The sequence below is a fragment of the Pseudonaja textilis genome, chromosome 1 (genome assembly GCF_049901715.1).
Source record: "Pseudonaja textilis isolate UNSWEBS1 chromosome 1, rPseTex1.2, whole genome shotgun sequence".
Lineage (NCBI taxonomy): Eukaryota > Metazoa > Chordata > Lepidosauria > Squamata > Elapidae > Pseudonaja > Pseudonaja textilis.
Window position 1 is genome coordinate 152,142,239 of NC_141990.1, and position 18,674 is coordinate 152,160,912.

The 18,674-nt window shown below is 41.3% G+C and overlaps 1 protein-coding gene across 14 annotated transcripts in view; it reads right to left on the reverse strand.

The window, feature by feature from the left end:
* The window catches only part of MEIS1 (Meis homeobox 1), a 161,309-nt gene extending 142,873 nt beyond the window's left edge, over window positions 1–18,436 (reverse strand). For 3 of the 14 annotated variants that reach the window (XM_087919300.1, XM_087919291.1, XM_087919298.1), the window contains exons 1-6: window positions 16,820–17,713; window positions 14,716–14,942; window positions 12,838–12,979; window positions 12,238–12,288; window positions 11,491–11,541; window positions 10,072–10,218 (exon numbers count right to left, since the gene is read on the reverse strand). In XM_087919300.1, coding sequence (XP_087775426.1) covers window positions 10,072–10,218; window positions 11,491–11,541; window positions 12,238–12,288; window positions 12,838–12,979; window positions 14,716–14,942; window positions 16,820–16,831 — 630 coding nt within the window. In that variant the 5' untranslated portion in view covers window positions 16,832–17,713. Of the gene's footprint in view, window positions 1–10,071; window positions 10,219–11,490; window positions 11,542–12,237; window positions 12,289–12,837; window positions 12,980–13,210; window positions 13,336–14,715; window positions 14,943–16,819; window positions 17,826–18,203 lie in introns of those variants that run through there. The other 11 variants (XM_087919306.1, XM_087919301.1, XM_087919296.1 and 8 more) reach the window with 9 other exon arrangements.
* Between the last annotated feature and the right edge of the window lie 238 nt (window positions 18,437–18,674).

Consider the following 18,674-nt stretch of genomic DNA (forward strand, 5'->3'; position numbering starts at 1 on the left):
ACTCACAAACATTAAAAGAGTTAGACTTTATAATTTAAACTACGTTTGAAGCTATTATAGTTTTTATTTTACACAGTCATTGGTATTCAAACACGCCATGCTAAAAACAGAAACTGACTACAACAGGATATTTATTATCTTGCCATCTTAATATCATTTTTAAAGACCGCTTTAACATAAAGAGTCATATTTTGAAGGTTCCATCAAATAAAAGATGCCCGTTTATGTCCTGATCCGGAGGATAAAGCATTGTATGCAACACTACTCAAGCCCCTTTTTTTTGTCAATAGGGCAATTAAAAATATTAAAATATATGAATGCTATTATGAGAACACACCTAAATAAAAGGCATTTTTATCAAAACATTTATTTTAATTGTACTTCCTCTTGAATATATCTGTTTCCAAATTGAAGACTGTATGAAAAGCATAAAGGGATGAATAACATTCTGGATCTTGACTTCATAAACATATCTTTACAAAACCAAGATAAATAAAATAGCTACCAAACAACCAACAAACAAGATTTGACATGTTGAGTCTGAAGAAGCTGATACAGATCTAACATGTCAAAAATTCACACTACACACTAACAGATGCCAGACCCTTAACTAGACATGATAGATCATAATGAGATTTTCCAGTGATCTCCACTAAATTAACAAAAGCAGCCTCAATGTACTGCAAGAGTTCTAGTTTCACCTACATTCTCTGCGTTAAACTATTTCCTTCTACATAGAAGGGCACACATTTTAAACCTCAGGACCATGCATCAGCTCTAAATTAAGTAACAAGAGCAGGAGAAATACAAGGAGCTAGATGTGGAAGCATACAGAAGACAAAAGGCATATTATTTCATTCCTGACAGTCAACTCAATATATGTCTCCTCAGGAGCCAGTTCTATTGAGTTCAATGGAATTTACTCCCAGGTAAGTGTATTCAACACTGGATACGCAGTTGCTTTCTTAAAACTATTCGTATTTAATGGAGTCTACTGAAAATAATGGAAATAGTTTTACAACACTGACTGAGGAACATGCACTAATATAGAGAGCAGTAGAAATAGAAAGTAGGCAGAAACAATTAAAAGTTCAATAGATTTGAATTATAAAACAGATAATTATTAGAACAAGTGCAGTGCAGTGTTTTTCTATCACTAATAATATATGGATAATTAGAAAAACTGAAAAAAGAAGAAACACTGATTTGTTTCAGCTAGATATGAAGAGTATGTATCTATTTAAATAAAGCAATAGACACAATTAAAATGGTTAAATGGTTATGCTAATGAAAAAAGCTAATTAATATAATAAAATATTGTATTGATTTTATCAAAAGTAGAATGTTAGAATGGAATGATATGGAATGATAATTTCTAAAATATTAAGATTAATAGAATAGTGCTATATTCATAGAATAGTTCAATACATTCATGATTTCACTTTTAGAAATATATAAATCTTATAGATTACATATCATCAATGCAATTAACTACTTTAAAAAAATAAAATATTTTGTTTTAAGATTCCTGCTGCAATGTTCACTATTGGCAACTGAACTAATTGAACTATCTCTAGGTGTACGTGTGCATTTATTTAATAAGAACATGTCTGAAGCATTATTTTGATGAATTCTGTAATTAGGAATTCTATTCCTAAAGCATTCTTCTTTGGATATAAGATTCACAATTTATGTTTCAGTGAATATTTCATTTATTTACACGAAACGTGCTTCCATATACAGATTAATTTTCAAGGCTTCATATTTCTTAAGATTATGTTTCTTGTGCGCTTCAAACAATAGAAATGAGGCAATATTCTAAGGAACAAATCAACCATTGTACTGAATATAATTAATATCATAGCCAGCACATGCTCTGGTTGCTTTTTTTCCTTCTTCCTTCTCTAACATTTCTGGCATAAGAATTAGAGAGAAAGACAGAGAGTGAGAGAGAGCTAATACATGCTAAATGAACTCCACAGAATGCTGTACATACTGCTTTGATCATATACAGTAACAACTTCCATATTTAGTTTTGCTTACAAAGTCTCATAAAAACTACTCAGAAATATGTATTCTGTGTATGAGATATCACAAAATTTTACTTTCAGACAATCTCAATGTCTCTGAAGGTAGTTCACGTATCCAACAGATCCCCATTTAGGTCGACAAATAGCAGTGGTTGTGAATTTGGAAGCCCTCCCACAAAAGATTTAATTTAAAATTACAATAAAGGTTAGCCTTAAATTTTAACAGAAACCACACATACCATTTTCCAGCTAGTATTCTTTAGTCATTTCACACTTTGTATAATTTGTATTACAGACAAACTGAAAATTACTATGATTTGTCAGCTTATTTCTTAAATTAAGACCAATCTCATGCACACCTGAAGAAACTCCAACAACATGGGGATGCAACCAATCCCCAAACATTTGTGAATTTCAATTGTAGTGTGTGTTCCTAGAAAGTTTGTGAAAAATATGTTCACACAGCTTTTAGTTATATCTAACTACATTCATATTTTGCGGAAACATCCATTTTCAGGATTTGGTTATTTAAATTTCGAGGCTCAAATTATTGCCTAAAAGTCAGTTCCTAAACAGGTTTATTTAGGCTACAATTTTACATATGCTTGCATAGAGCAATGAACATGGCTTCTTTTCAGATAAACTTGTGCACGTTGCAGATACATACTTGATGAATATATTTACAATTATTCAGTCATTGCATTCAGCTGTTTAGTTAAATGTTTAGTTTCATAATTCTGCCATACTCTAAAATGTACACTTTTACTTAAAAGCTTATTAGCTCCAAGTCCAATCTTCTTAACTGGGGTGTTTAAGTCTGGAACTTCAGTCTAAAAATAAGTTTCATCAGACAACTTGCCTTAAGCTGACTGACATCATTACCCCAAACCAAAAGTATAACATGGGAATGCGTGTTGTATTGATTTCAGTGAGATGTACATTGAAGCCATGTGTTTATGAACAGGCTGTAAAGCTCTTTTGTCTTTTCCAGTAACCTGCTACCAAGAGGAAAATTAAATATTATTCCTCCACAGAAGAATGTTTGCAATCTATGTAAAGCTTTTGTGTCTTCTGCTTGTTCTGCTTTTTAATTACTGTAACCTATGTATTTCAATTAAATACAAGGATTACTATTATATCTCAAATCCTATATCCCAGTCTTTGACCATCCACACATCAAGGTTGCAAATATTTAAGACTCTTAAAAAATGACTGAGACTCTAGTATCAGTTTACTATCCCTTCAACAATTTCCCTGACAGTGGAATCAAATAATGTTGAATTATAGACCTCCTCACAAGAACTCTTATTTCATTTTTTTTATCATTTCTCTGGTAGCCCCTATAGGAATTTGGCTGGTTGCCAGTTTCTATTTATATTTCTATATACATACTGCATTTGGCTTACATAGGAAAATTAAATGATGATTCTGTCAAAAATTATTATTTTTATATTTGTTAACATTTATTTTACACAAGAAAAATACTGTTGCCTGAATACATTGTATATATGCTCACACACTTTATTTGGATCTGTGCTAGCAATTATTTTATACTGCAGTGTCTTCAAGAAAAACCCTAGTCGATAAAAGCAACTTGCATATACATTATTGAAAGGTAAGTGTCATAATCTTTTACAGCTCACCCAGTGGCACCTGAAAGCTGAGATGAAGCAACTTACAGTGAAGACTCCCTGGGCACTGGTTGAAAGGATAAGAATTACCTATGAAACCAACACCCTCTCTTCTATGATTTACGGGACCACTTTGTTCTGTTTAGTCTGAGACTGTATATCCACATATACATTTTCTTACCAGCAACAAGGAGCACCTTGATGTTCTTAAATGATTATTTATTCTGATAAACATTTTAAGAACTATGTAGATATTTAACTGATTTTGTCAGCGATACAGAGCACTTGCAAAGAAAAAAGTGGCACCGAACTTCATTAAACTTAACACCCAATTAAATATACATTTATTTACATTTACAAACTCAAACTCCAGTTCCTATAAAACAGCTTGTTAATTATAATAACTCAGTTTTGTCTCCTGAAGATATATCAAATGTAGTGATAACCTGTAGAAACTACTATTCTGACACGCTAAAACCTGTAGTTAATTCTGGGAAAGAAACTATTATCATCTATTCTGAACATCCTTCTAGCAGGAAGACTTATATAGAAACATTGTTTAATACTTGGAAGTGATTATTTAAATTATAATACATGGAGCAGCAATAAGTTATAACATTATCCTTAAAAGGACTTATCCTTCTATAAGGATAAGAAGAATTTTACCATGCTCAAAAAAAAATCTAATAAGTAATAGGATTCTCATCACTTGACAGAATGCTACTAATCACCAATTCACAGTGTTTGTTATTGTTTTGTAAACTGTTGCAGTATTTATCTACAGTTCCCCTTCAGGGAAAGTGGAATTTATATGAATGTACAAACTATCAAAATCACTTTTACTAAAAAACAAATCCAAGTGATTTAAAGGAAGCTTGGTTTTTGATCTGCTTAACATAGTTAAATTACCAGTTAGAATTATGTAGCAAAATCCTATCCATATTTTCACAGAAGTAAATACTAATGCAACAAAGTGAGTTAATTGTACAATAAAAGTATTTCAAAACTACAGTTTAACTGTCAACAGTTGCTATGATAGCATAAAATTCTTAGAATAAGATACATTAATACCTATTGGTAAGAAACATTAATAAAACATGTTCTTTTTTAAAAAATGCAATAAAGTATTTAAATGCTTATTAACCAACATCCAAAACAACCAAATCGTAAATATATAATATGGATATAAAAGTTGATATGTACAGGTACTGCTTTAATTGCTACATTGTAACCATAAGAATTTTACCAAATATACATTCCAGGTAATCAGATAAACGATAAAAATATAAATTCTGTAAATTTTCTAATTTTTAAAATATGTAACTAAGAGAAATTTAACATACTGATACCCGTATATAACATTCATTTCAAAACTGGATAGTCAACTTGCATTAAGGGAAACAACCTATTCACGTATTCACAATATAATCTGTGAGCTAATATTAAAGGCTAATCACTTCTTAGACGTGCAAATGAGGCTCAATTTAGTTTGTGCAAGATTTATAATTCTGAGGCATGCTTACTTGTTATGTCAAAATAAGTGAGCTTAAGATGGAATTTAAGCATTGAATAGATTTTGCTTTTAAATTAAATATATTTTGAGTGAAAGGGAGAGAAGAGGAAGAGAGCATGGCAGTTTCATAATTGTTGGAAATAAATTCCATGATCAAACCCACTTTTCAACTTCAAATAGCAAATTCCATACCAGTTCAGCTGTTAAATTAAAAGATGTGCAGTTTTATTTTGTTTTGGTATATTCAGAAGTTGAACTTCCCATGCTCTGTATGAATACAAGCAATCCGCAAACAAGTTGAGGGGGGAAAAATTCTTAGTAATTATATCTCCATCACCATTCTCAATCCTAAATTCTCAATTTTCTAGTCAGCTTTGTACAAAATTTCTATACAAATTGTACAAGTATTTTACGTTGATTTTTTTTTTTTAAAAAAAAAGCAAAAACTTTATTCTGGGGATAAAGTTATTTCCCCAAAAATATTTTAGGCTCTGAAAGTCAATCTGCTGGGCTAAGAGAATTGATACATTATGCTGATTGCTCACCTCTACCCAAGTCTCATAAATTTCCTTCACTCTCTATAAGCAGATGGCCAGTTCAAGGAGACATGGCAATGATTTTTATTCCCTCCACTAGATTCTGCAGTAAAATAGGCCACTGTTACACCTTCTACCTGACACATACCTAACCTCTTCCACAGCAGCAAGCATTCCCTCTTAAAGTTGGCTGGTTTAATTTAACACATGCACTCCCTCATGCTCTCTCTCTCTCTCACACACACACACACACACAAGTTAACTAAAGTGTGCCCATAAAATCGTCTTCCTTTCCCAATGTAGAAGGTTCCTTAGAGAAAAGGTCGGGTGTCACTGAGGCTCCCTGCCACCACTGAATAGCAGCAGACCAGTGATACCAGAGTCACAAAGGCCTACTCAAGCCTCAAAGGCAGAGCAAGCCCTGGGCCACTTGCTCTCCCTTATTCCTCTTTTTCCCCGCTGGGGCTGGTGTAGCAGAGAGCAGACACAATTGCTGGCTTCTTTGGTGCCTTTCTTCTCTCTTTTCCCATCCCTGCCCACTTGCCCCATTGTCTTCCTTGGACACGCCGTCAGGGCATGACTAAACCTCAGCGGGAAGCCAAGGGAAGCACAGGGTGACCTCTGCCTGCCTCCAAGCTCTGTTGCTTACACTCTTCTCTCTCTCTTCTCTCTCCTCCCCCCCCCACCACCCCCGAAGGAGCAAAAACCTTCCTCGGCCAGCCCCCACCCAAACGATGCCCTTCCTTCATCCTTAAGGGCGGCTCGCGACCCGCCCTTAAACACCGGGCACTGTTCGCCATTTCGCAGGCCTCCGGGCACTTTTCCCGGGAAGGTGTGTGTGAAACCGGGACGCCCCGAGCGAGGAACTGAGGAGGCTGCGAGCAGAGGACCAAAGGAAGGATAGCGCGGGGAAGGTTGGGGAAGACGGCGACGACGACCTAGCGCTTTTCCCCAGAGGTTCTGTTAGGCCCGCGAGCCCGCCTTTTTCTGCGCGGCCGCGGGAGCCTCTCGGCTCCAACCTCCTCACAGCAAACAGCCGTCTGATTTTTCCCCTCTCCCCGAGGTAAACCTCTGAGCTCGCGGCCTGCTTTCAGTGTCGGGAGCTACACACACATACACCCCACCACAGCCATAGGCGAGGCGAGGCTTTTCAGGAACCCAACGTGGTGTTGGGCCACTTCACTCGCTGTAATTGGGGGCGGTGAAATGTTTTAATTTATGTAGGCCTGTGGGAGAGGGGAAGGAAAGCTTCAGAACACTGCTTTTCAGGACAAGGCTGGCCGCCCACGCGGGGCAGATAGGTAGGCGCCCTCGCAACCTGTGTGACTCCGGCCCTGCGCCCTCAGCGTCTCTTTCGGTCTTCGGGTATCATTGAGGGATTCAGGAGGCCGCTTATTTCGTTTTTTCCCGCTGCCTACCTTCCCCACCAAAGCCCTGCCGGCTTCCACCACCTTCTCCCTTGAATGCCTTCTCCACCTGCGCTCTTGGAAAGCCAGAGAACTGCCCCAGTTTTCTCTTTTAAGCCTGGCCGGCGCTCTCTTTTTTAAGACAGGGCCGTGAGCACCATTGAGCAGAAGGGGGCGCCAGCCAGCGCAGAACCCGGGATCGGTTGTCCGGGTCTCTGAGGTTGCCTTTGGCTGAAGTCTTGGCTAGAAGGATGGCCAGCCGTCTTCGCCTTCCCTGACAGAAAAACGAGGGGCCATTTCTCTTTCTCCCGCCAAAGCCTGGCTCGCTTTTGTTCCTGCGATAGGCAAAGAAAGGTGACCAAACTCTGGAGACGTTAAGGATGAATTGGCTAACGAGCCCTGGCGGTTCGCAGAATGCCGAAGGGAAGGTTGTAGCACCATTTTTGAGTAACCCCTTTCATTCAAATGCCTACCCTTTTGGTTTGGCCTCTTCATTTTAATTTATTTGCCACCATACGTAGATTAACGGGGTTTGGTCCTACAGTAAAGGGACCCAGGCCAGCCTAAAAGGAGACAAGGCGATCTGCTTGTAAACTGGTTGGGCCACATTCATAACAAAGAAAAAGAGGGAAATTTCTGTCTCCCTCGTGGTGGGAGGGGGCGGGAGAGAAAGAGAGCGACAGAAAGGGCGCCTTTTGGGGAAACGAGATGAAGCCTTGCGGGCTATCTCCGACGAACGCGCCGTAGCCTTCGCAACACGGACTGCGAAATGGGCAAACTACCAGGCGGCGCACGCGCAGTACGTTAAGCGCGGGGCCAAGGGATACTTGTAGCTTTTCCGCCGTGCTCGGAGTGGTGTGGCAGGCGAAGGGCGCAAGGAACCTTCACCAAGGTGGATTGGGGGTTAAAAAGAAAAAGAAAATGGAAGGAAGAAATATTCAGCCACCCATGAACTTCTCTGCTTGAAGGGACCACAAAATAAAAATTAAAAAAGGACAATTCGGAGACGGCCCATTACAGCTCACATGAGCCGCTGTAAACAAATATCGGGACGTTTTTAAAGAGTAGCAATACGCGCTCGCATATTTACCGCGTCTAAACTTTAGGGAAGTTTATCAACATCTTGGCGATGTAGAGAATGAAAGGGGTGCGGGTGAGAAAGAATTGGAGGGGGGAAGTCAAGCTCCCGGTTTCTTTCCTTGAGCACAACAACGACAACAGCAACAAAACTCCCACATTTTGCTTCCGCTTTAACAAAATAATGATTCATTGGGAAAATGGGACATAAATCTTCATTTTGGACGCAATTAAAGTGTTGATTTCATTCATGCCCCTAAGCGGTTCTTGTAATTTGCTCAAATAGCTTTATGTACCAAGCACTCTGAAGCTTTTAGAAACCTATTTTCTCGTTAGACTTGTTGGATTACAATTTTGATTCAACAACAGCCCTCTTCAGCTACAGTCCGTGTTTTCAGCGATATCGACCCCCACCAAACCGCAGCCACCCGCCTTCCAAGGTCTGAAAAGCCACGAGAGACCACTGCCGGCCCACCCATGTATACATGCAGGGAATGAGATCCTGACAAACAAAATTACAACCGACTTACAAATCTTCCATTGCTCATTGAATACTTTTTTAAAAACGGGCGTTTTATCCAAGACCTTCATAAAAATTTCATGGCCGGGATCAACATCAACACGTTGCTTCTTCTGTCCCATCCTCAGGAACGGACACCAGTCCCCAAAAAGAAGGAGCAGCAAATGAGGGGCACCTTGAACCGAAAAAATCGCCTTAATCAAGCCAACAGCATTCTGATGCCTTCTCAAAACAAGAGCTCTGCCAGCTTTTATTATCCGCAAAACCAAACAAACCAAACAAAAATCTCTCTAGAACTGCAGTCCGGTGGCTTTCAGAAGTCTCCAACACAACAGATCATAAAGAAGGAAGAAAGTTTGGGGTGTGGGGGTGGCGCATTGGAATCTGTTTCTTTTCAAAGGAAGCAGTAATTGCAACTAAACCACCCGCGTTGCCCATTATTGTCACCTTCCTCAAACGCACTCCAGGATGAGGGCCACTAATTGTCATGTTAAGGAGCATTGATTAGTTAATATCACTTCTCCTTTTAAACCAAAATGATACTTTTGTTTTCCTTTCGAAAGAAAACACACCTTTTCCCAGCGAGACAAGAGTTCGGAGAGCCAGGTGAAGTTGGAAGATTCAGACAAATGCCCAGCAGAGATTGCACAGGGCCCACTCTTTAAGACTATTCAGATACCCTTACTAAGGGGAAGCCAAAGAGGCAGAGATGACAGAGTAACCGCAAAATCATTCCCTCACTATCTCTTGCTGATTCTTCTGATTTTATTATTATTTTCCCCCTGCTAAATCCAATAAAGCCCAGTGCCCTTGCAGCAGGCAATCTTCGTACAAAGCAATGCTCACTGAGGTCTAAAAAAGCGTTCAGCCAAGGAAAACTGACAAGACAGGCTAATGAACCGTAGAGACAGGAAGAAAATAGCCAACGTTTGCTAGATTTCAAACCTTCTCTTGTCTTCTTTCCCCAGACCACCAATCTCGGATTTGACTCTTCCTCTTTTTTTCCCCCTCCCACCCCTTTCTAGCATCTCTTTACCCGGAAGCCCCCATGATTCACAAGTAGAGCCTTCTATTGTCATTAAAAAGGGAGTAAATAAAATAAAGACAAAAATTAAAAGCGACAAGGAGCAGGTCAAGTTTGAAGGCAATGCTTTTACAAGCTCATTCCGCCAGGTCGAATCCCAGAGCAAGACTTAATGAAGTAATAATAGCCACATTAGTCAAAAATTTTCATTTCGATGGAAATTTATCCAAAAGGGACTTAATCATATGCAAATAATAAAAGGGGGCGTAGTGACCTGGCAAACGATCTGCATACAGATTTGCACAGCAACTGCGAAGCTGGGGGGTGATCATACCTGATCTGTTAGATTTGCTGATCTCGTTATGTCTTCGCTGTCTGATTTTGATCCGCCTTCTCTATCGTCTATCACCAAATCGATTGGCATTTTCCCTTTCAAACAGCTAATGTACCGGTGGCAGAAATTGTCACACAATTCGTGTACCTGCATTATGACAAAGGTAACAACACCAAAATATAATCAAGGACATGTTAAGTGAAATTGACAAGAGCAATCAATTCCCCTCCCCCCTTGCCTGACATCAAAAGTTCTAAATAGGGGGAAACAGACTGCAATTATCCCCCCGAGATGCATTCAGAATTAAGAAGAACTTTCTTTTTCTGGCAAAATAGAGATATCCCAGAAAATTGACAGTGACAAGATGATTCACAGCCTACAACATATTCAACACCCGTGTTAAATTCATCTGGTCTCAGAGCTGTGACTATTAGTGAGGTAGCCTGCATGGGTGACATTTAAGGTAAACTGTTTAATTTTACCCCGTATAGCATCACAAGCCTTTTCCCAAGGATGTGGACGCAAAAGATCCCTTGCTCCAATTGTACAAAAAGTTGAATGCTCTAAAAGTACGTGAATCCTCCACGACTTCATATTATGAGCTTCTGTAATGTTATTTCCACTGTGAACAGGCCCATATTAACCATTTATTACAAAGCACAAGCATGCCACTTGCTACTGTTAGGGAAAAAAAATGTCTAAAATGGCCCAATTCACCCCCCACCCCCTTTTCTTACATGTATGTATAAATACCATATATATATATATATATATATATATATATATATAGAGAGAGAGAGAGAGAGAGAGAGAGAGAGAGAGAGAGAGAGAGAGAGAGAGTAGAAACAATATTCTAGGAGGCCCTGAAATCTTTCTACTCCATTCCTACTTTGAAATGTGCTTGGGCTCCATAACATTATTATTAGTAGTAGTACATTCAGATTGATCTGATGACTGCCTTCTTGGGAAAAAGGAGTAGCCCCCACAAAAGAAACAAGCAACTCTGGCTTGTTTCTGCAAAATGTTGCAGGACAAACTGTGCCCTGTGTGTGACCCTGCAGATGGCTCTTTAAAAGAAAAGGGGGGAAAAACGGGGGGGCTGAAAAACTAACTGAAAACTAAAGTACCTGGATAGAAATAGCTACCCTATGGGAAGAAGCACAAGCCGAAAGACAAGCATCCATCTAAATATCATCCAATGCATTTGTGCAAAGGTAGTAAAAGAGATACAAGGCCAGGGCGTTAGTGATCCAGATTTTTAGTGGCTGGAATTGTAATTAAACTGCAATGAGAAATGGATGCCATGATTGGTTTTGACACTAATTACCAGAAGGAAAGACATTTATAGAAATTATGCTGTAGCTTCAACTTTATGAAATATTAGGTAGGGGTGAGGAAAAGAAAAAGAGAGAGAGTTACCTTCTCTAATTCCAACAGATGAAACCTTAATACTTGTATGGCTTGGATCATCTGTAAAAATACAAAACAATGTAAGTCTCTGTCCCTGATTTTAGGGTTTCTCCAATATTCTCTTCCTGTTTACTATCCAATTCTTGTACATGCAGACATATGCCTTGATGTGTGTGAATATTTTGATTTATTACAGCAACACTAAAACTTAAAAGCCGTCTTTCTGCAGACTGTTTAACAAAAAGAAAGGTCTGATTTTTACTTTTGTCCGTTGTTGCAATGAATTGGCCAAATTACACGGATCATAAATATTTCTTTAGCAAACGGTAATGTAGATAGTAATATTGCTGCTCCAGTAGAGCCAAGCAAATTTGGGAAGAAGGCTGAAGAGAATAAGTTTCCATTGCAAAGGACTAATTTAATTTTTTCAAAGTCAATTTGACTCAAGATCTTTACCTCAAACTGCCATTATTCCAAGAGTACCCTGTGGGTCTCTAATGCAAAGATACCTCAAGATTTGCATAATTGCAGTTAAGGTAAAATGAGGCAAATGTCTCCGGTACTCCACCCAACTTCGCTTTTGGATTGTGTTCCTAAAATGTGGTTGCTTGGACCTCAAAAACTTCCCAGTTCGGGTTCCCCCCTCTATAGTACCCACCACCCCCATTCTGGGGGGGGGGGGTAAGGGGGGGGGACTTGCCTCTTAAGAAAACAGGGGAAAACACGTATGTCGGGGAAGTGTATCTGAACTCTTACCAAGTTATCCAGTTCGGGGTTAGAAGAAAATAAGGGTTTTTCTGCTCGTATCTAGACACAGGGTAGAAAAGTCCGGGGCGAAGGGATTAAAAAAAAAGAAAGAAAAAGCAGTTTGAGAGACCGAGGTAACTCGATGGCATTGCGTCTTTACCCTTGCTACATTACATCGCGCCCCCTCCCCATACAACCATCCCCACAAAACCCACCCCCAAAACTGCTAGGCTTAGCCGAAAGACTCAAGCAAAGGTGCCCAGCGCGGTTGCCAAGCCTGCCCGACAGCTGTCTGCTGTGCTTCCGTCCCCATGCACCCAGAAGCTGGCAGTCTTCCTGGGAAAGTGACCAGGAGAGCGGAGGGGGCAATCGAAGCCCTAAGACGACCCTTCGAGTCAATATGTGGGCCGGAGGGCTGCCCTCGCTTCCGGAGAGGAGGGGGGGAGACCCGGAGCTAGAGGGAATCGAGGGGCTGCGAGGAATGAAGGCAAGGCGACAAGGGCTGGGAGGCGGCGGGCGAACCGTCCTCACCCTTCCCCTGGAAGGGTCGCCAGGCCCGGGGGGCAAGCGCACCATGGATCGGGGGGGCCTTAGGATCGAGTTGCTGACCTGTTTCGCGAACACGGCTATATCTTCGTTGAAAGATTCAGAAGAGCAAACGTCTCCTCCCGCTACCCCGGGCTCCCGGGGCGTGCACGTCGCTAGTTCACATTTCTCAAAAATCAGTGCTAAGAGTGGGAAGAGGGGATGTCTGAAATGGGGGGAAAAAAGGGTAAGAGTCACCAAAGCAGAGACACCCACCCACCCACCCCCGTGAGCCGCGCGGGCTCTAGGAGGCCGGGCTTCGGGCAAAGCCTGGGCTCCGTCGGGGAGAAACCCACCCAGCCACCCAGCCATCCCCGCAAGTGAACTCTCCAGCCCCGCGCACTCCAGCGCGCCTAGCCCGGCACAGCCCGGTCTCCTCCCCTGCAGAACCAGAAACCTGGATCCGAGCCCTGGTACCCAGTCTGGGTTGCCCATCTGAAAGCTGGTCAGAGGACCTGAGCGGCGTTAGCTAAGACTATTAACCAAATGGATTTAGCAGCCATTTTGAATACACTTCCCGCCCCCCCCTTCCCCACATACACTTTAGTTGTTGGGATGGGGAATGAGAAATTAGCCTTGGGATTTATTGTAATTGTTTTCAAGGGGTAGCGGGTTAAAGAAAGGTACTTGGGTAAGCTAAATTGTCAAAGTTTCCCCATGGGGTGGGGGGAGGGGGAGACAGAGAAATAAAGGTTCCCTGAAAGGAATTTGAACTGTTTATATGTGGATCACCAGCTCTTCCTCTCAGTTGGATCAGGAGATTGTGCCTTTCCTTCACAAACTCAGTAAGCTAATGCGGACTTTATTATTGGATGGAGCATGCGAAGGTGCCCTGCGGAACTAGTAACTTTTCATATTTTAAACTTTATTTGTAATAGGTTATTATTCCCTAAGTCAAAACATCATGCCTCTTTCATCTGCAAGTTTCCCATTCACCTTCCTTTCCTAACCTCTTTAGGGCTGCAGAACTGAAAGTAATTGAAAAGCAAAGGGATAAGGTATGGTAGTAAAATATGCAGAATTTGTTCAGATTCCCGCAAATAGCAGTCACCCGAAGTTATACTGGAGAAATAAATTAAACTGCACACTTAATTTAAAAAAAAAAACCCACTTCAGAGAAGCTCAAAACCTTATCTAAACTCAGTTGGGGGTGGGGTGGGGTATAGGAGCAATTCTGCAATTAGTCCTGAAAATCCCCTTTTAAATTTGAATGTAAAGGAAGCTGTCAAGTTGTTCTTTAAAAAGTCTTAGTATAGGAAGAGGAAAAGAAAATGCACCATATTTCTGCATAAATGTAATGAATACATGAATGCATATTTCTTAATACTTCGTAAAATACCTACTTCCCGATAAATTTCTATTTTTATTTATTTTATTTATTTTCTACCATAAAGTCTCTCTCTCTCTTTTTTTTCTTTTTCTTTCTCTCTCTCTACTTTTCACAAGACTTTGTAACTTATTGCAAAAAGTTGTAGCCAAAACAACCAAAGGACAGTTTCAATCCTGCCTTCAACATATTGAAGTTGCTAAAAAAAAAAAAATGTGGAGAAGGGTCTTTCTTTCTGCACAATACTTCCCAGATCTTAGGGGGAGGGGAGGCAGTCTACATTTTGCAAAGGGATGCATGCATTTTCTTTCCAAAACCATTTCTTTGATTTGGGGGGATTTTTTTGTTTGAGGTCCAACAGAGATTAGTAAGAGCAGAGCACCACAGCAAAGGAATCCAACCATGGCACATTCACCCCCATCCTACACAGTTTTTCTAGTTTGAGACTAGTCTCTGCAGTGGGCTCCATGGCCCTGATAACTGGATAGGTAAGGGCGGGAAGAAAAAAAAAAAAAAGAACCAGGGAGGAAGCAACACATTTTCAAGAGAATAAAACTGATGCTAGCTGTACCTACCCATAAATTGCATCTTTATCTCTCTTTAAAGCGTCATTGACAGAGGAACCCATGCTGGAGGGCATGGCGTTTGTATGAGCTGTGTGCGGGTATTGATGGGAGTGAAGCGGAGGACCATGGTTGAGGTGGTGGACAGGCTGCATAGATCTGGCGGCGTGGGGGTCCCCATACATGGTGCTCGGAATCCCCACTCCATCCATCCCACCGTAATGGGGTAAATCGTCGTACTGCATAATAAACAGGAGGGAAAAGGAAAAAAAAAAAGGGTCAAAAGGAAAGCCAGTCTGAAGAGTAGTTTATGCAGGGGTGGGAAGGAGAGAGGAAGCAACTTCGTGTGCCAGGGAGTTGAGTTGGGAAGAATGGCTTGTAAGTTCGGGGAGATGGCACCAAATCAGACAACAGGAAAAGGCCTGGCTTTAAACGTGAAGGTTTTCGCTCCCCCCTTTATTTATTTTTTATTAATATATATGCCAATTAATTTTCCAGTAAGGCCATCACAGGTATGTCCTTTCTGAGGTCCTGGCATAACAATCTTATGGACAGGAAAAAGTTAACAGATGTGTGGTAGACTGGCTGCTTTGGAGTCCAATTCATCATAAATGCATGCTGAAAAGCTGCCTCTGTTCAGTAGGCTTCCCCAGCAGAAGTTAAAATGAGGACACCTATTATTAACACGTGCATTAAGATAGTCCTTTATTTTTAAGAGATTTCCCTGTGGGCATCAGTTGTGCATGCAAGCAGCCCCAAGTGGAGAAGACCTTCCCTGAGGTTGCAAAGACACTCTAAGGTATGGTGCACAAAAATAGAAAGCTCCATTCAGAATGACTCTCAGGGAACTTCCTTGGAAATTCTTTCCTTTCTAGACTTTTTGGGGGAAAGGATAAGAAAAGTGAAGTGCGGGATTTTGTTTGGGGGGATTTTTGTATAATTAATAAACAGAATAGTTGGAAAGCAGTCCTTCTGTTTTCAATTTAATTTTCTTATTGTTGAGAAGTCACATGCACAAATATCAGACTTCGAATATATTTGGGACAGTTCTAAGGCCGTGTGTTTTCTTGAGAAAGAGGCCGTGTGTTTTCTTTAACGTGCTATATAGTACTGTCCCTATTCCAAAGTTCCATCTGCTGACTGGCTTTCCTTCGGCTGCGGGCAACTAAACTTAAAATACTTTTCCTCCTTAGTAGCAGAAGCTGAATGTTAGAATTCCTCAGGTGAAAGGATGTGTCTATATGTTTGTGTGGTGGTGGTGGTGGTGGTGTAGGAATATCACACATTGCCATTTCAATTTCTTAAGGGCAAATATAAGTAAAGCTCTTGACACTACTTGAGCTATAAAACTAAATGCAAGATAAACAATCGGGTAACTTTATGGAGGAGATACCTTTGACAAAATAGTGCCACCGAATGTATTTAAAAGTTGCATTGCCTTCTATATATTGGCTCTACTATTCTTTGAAAATAAGTCAGGGGGTTGGTTTTTTTTTTGGGGGGGGGGGTAGTCCAGGAAACTTCATTCTGGTGAAGTTTCATATCAAAGAATTAAATAATAAATTCTAGCTCCAGATACACATGTGTATAATTTTGTCTCTTGTCCTCATTGTGGGAACAACATCTTTACTATGGTCCGTGGACTTCTCTAAATAAATCCCCAGCATGTATGTAAACTTACAATAGTTTAAAAAGTTATTTATTATTTGTGAAGATATTATTAGCATATCTGAAAAGGCCAAAGATAAATTTAGAATCCCTAAACTGAAAGCAATATTAGAAGGACTTAAGTTCTGTTTCAAAGGCTGCGTTTAGGCAGCGTTTCTTTCCACTAAATGACCAAGTGATATGAATTAACAGGACCAAGGAATTGTGAATATGCACCTATCTTTAAGGAAAAGTCTGACCTAGGTCTCCCCAACTGAACCATGCAGTTATTAAATATTTGAATTTCTCAAAACAGCGGTCTATTTTATAAAATATCTTAATTTACTTCCCCCCCCACTCCGGTGCGTTTCAGAAAATGCAAAACTCTCCCTCGGGGCCCCACAACGTCTCTAAGATCCATTTTACTAAATATTACGTTACTTGGAAATTATGATTTAAAAATACGTACCCTTTGCGCCATCGGCCTGCTTCTCACCCTTCCTTTTCAACTTCTAATATATCCTCTTTAGGGCCAGTGTGAAAAAAAGAAACAAAACGCGCTCCCCCTCCCTCCCACCCACCCACCCCCAAAATAAAAGGAATAAAGGAGAATCCTTTAAAGTCGCCAGTCGCTTGAGCAGCCGATCAGGGGAGTCTTCAGCCAGATGGATCTCAGGGAAGCGGCACGAGCATTCAGCATTAAAAAAAAAAAAAAAAGCGGAGAGGGGAGAGAAACGCGCTCTCGCTCGCTCTTCTCCTTTCTCCTTTTCTTCCTTTCTTTCCCTCCTTGCGTCTCTCACACTTTTCCCTTCTGGTTTCCAAGACAGCGATGGGGAGAAAGGAAATATCCTTACCCCCAAATCTGTTTTTTTTTTCCAAAAAAAAAAAAAAAAAAGTGCCTCTCAAACCCAACTACCAACTCGCATGACTTTTTGCCACTCCAGCTGTCAATCAAAGGCGAGCTTGTCAAGGTGGTGAATGAATGATGAGACTCCGCTGTGTGTGCTTCCAACTGGTCAGGACACCTCAAATGTTAACATCAAAAGCATAAGAGGTCTAAAAGCTTCCTTTCTTCCTTTTTTTTCCTCCTCCTTCTCCTCCTCTTCCTCCTCCTCCTCCTCCTCTCCCCCTTTCTCTTTCTCCCTCGCTTGATTCAGTCCTAATTCCTAATCAGATTTTCTCTCTTCCCTCCGAGCAATTGGAGAAGCCTAGAGGAAGAAGGTTAAAAAAAAAGAAAAAAGAAAAAAAAGGCTGTCTGAGTTTGCCTTAAAGGAGCCACGATCGATGCTGCCTGCTGCAAGTCCCCTGCGCGTGTGTAAAGTGTGTGTTGCACACAGGCGGAGAGGTGGATTTGGACCAGAATGCTGGAACCCGGAAGTAGTGGTGGCCATAACAGGTCGCGTCTTACACAATGCAGCGGGCTGCATCAACTCAGCTCGTAGCGCAGGGGTGGGTTGGGTGAGCCTCAAGGCAAGAAAGAGCGGCTGGGAAGAGCTGCGCGGAGAGGCTTCCCCATTAACAAAACACACACACTCACACACACACACACACACGCACAGAGGCTGTCTCGCTCGCTCGCTCGCTCGCTGGCTAAAAGAAGCGAACAATGAGCCGAGCCTCGGAGCGCAATTCGGAAGAGTTCCAGCCTCTCCCCCTTCCCTTCTCGGTTCTTGACTTCTTTAGCGGTGCAAAAGAGGAGAGAAAAGGGGGGCTCCGTCACTGTGGAAGGGGGGGGGGAGTTGTTCTTTTTAAACCCACCCGATGAGATCTTTGGCCCGCGCGCGTGTATGTGTGTGTGTGTGTGTGTGTGTGTGTTTGAAAGGGAAAGTGAGGGGTGGAGGAGAGAGTTGTACCAGAGATCTTGTTTTCGTCGCCGGCGCCTTCGCCGTTTTAGCGTTTCTTCCTTTCCTTCCAACGCCCACCCTAGCAGCCTTTTTTCTTTCTCTCGTAGTTTGTATTCATTTTTCTTTTTCTTTCTTTTTTTTTAACGACTTCAGAGGCATCGATCGATCGTTATTCTGGTTACGCTCATCAAACGACACCAAGGGGACTCTTCTGGCGCGCGCGCGCACACACACACACACACACACACGCAGCAGCTGTCTAGGGGAGAAGATCACCCCTTTGTCCCTCCCCTCCCCTCGGCACCGTGTCACATCTAGGACATATCCAGCAGCGATCCACACACTGTGGTGTTTAGCAACCTCGGAGGGTAGTAGTGGCCATTTCCTTTGTCTAGCGGTAGGGCTTAAGTTCCATTTATTTCCCCGTTCCCTCAAAACGACAAGGCAGAGCGCCCCGGAATCGCAAGGACTTTTTCAGCG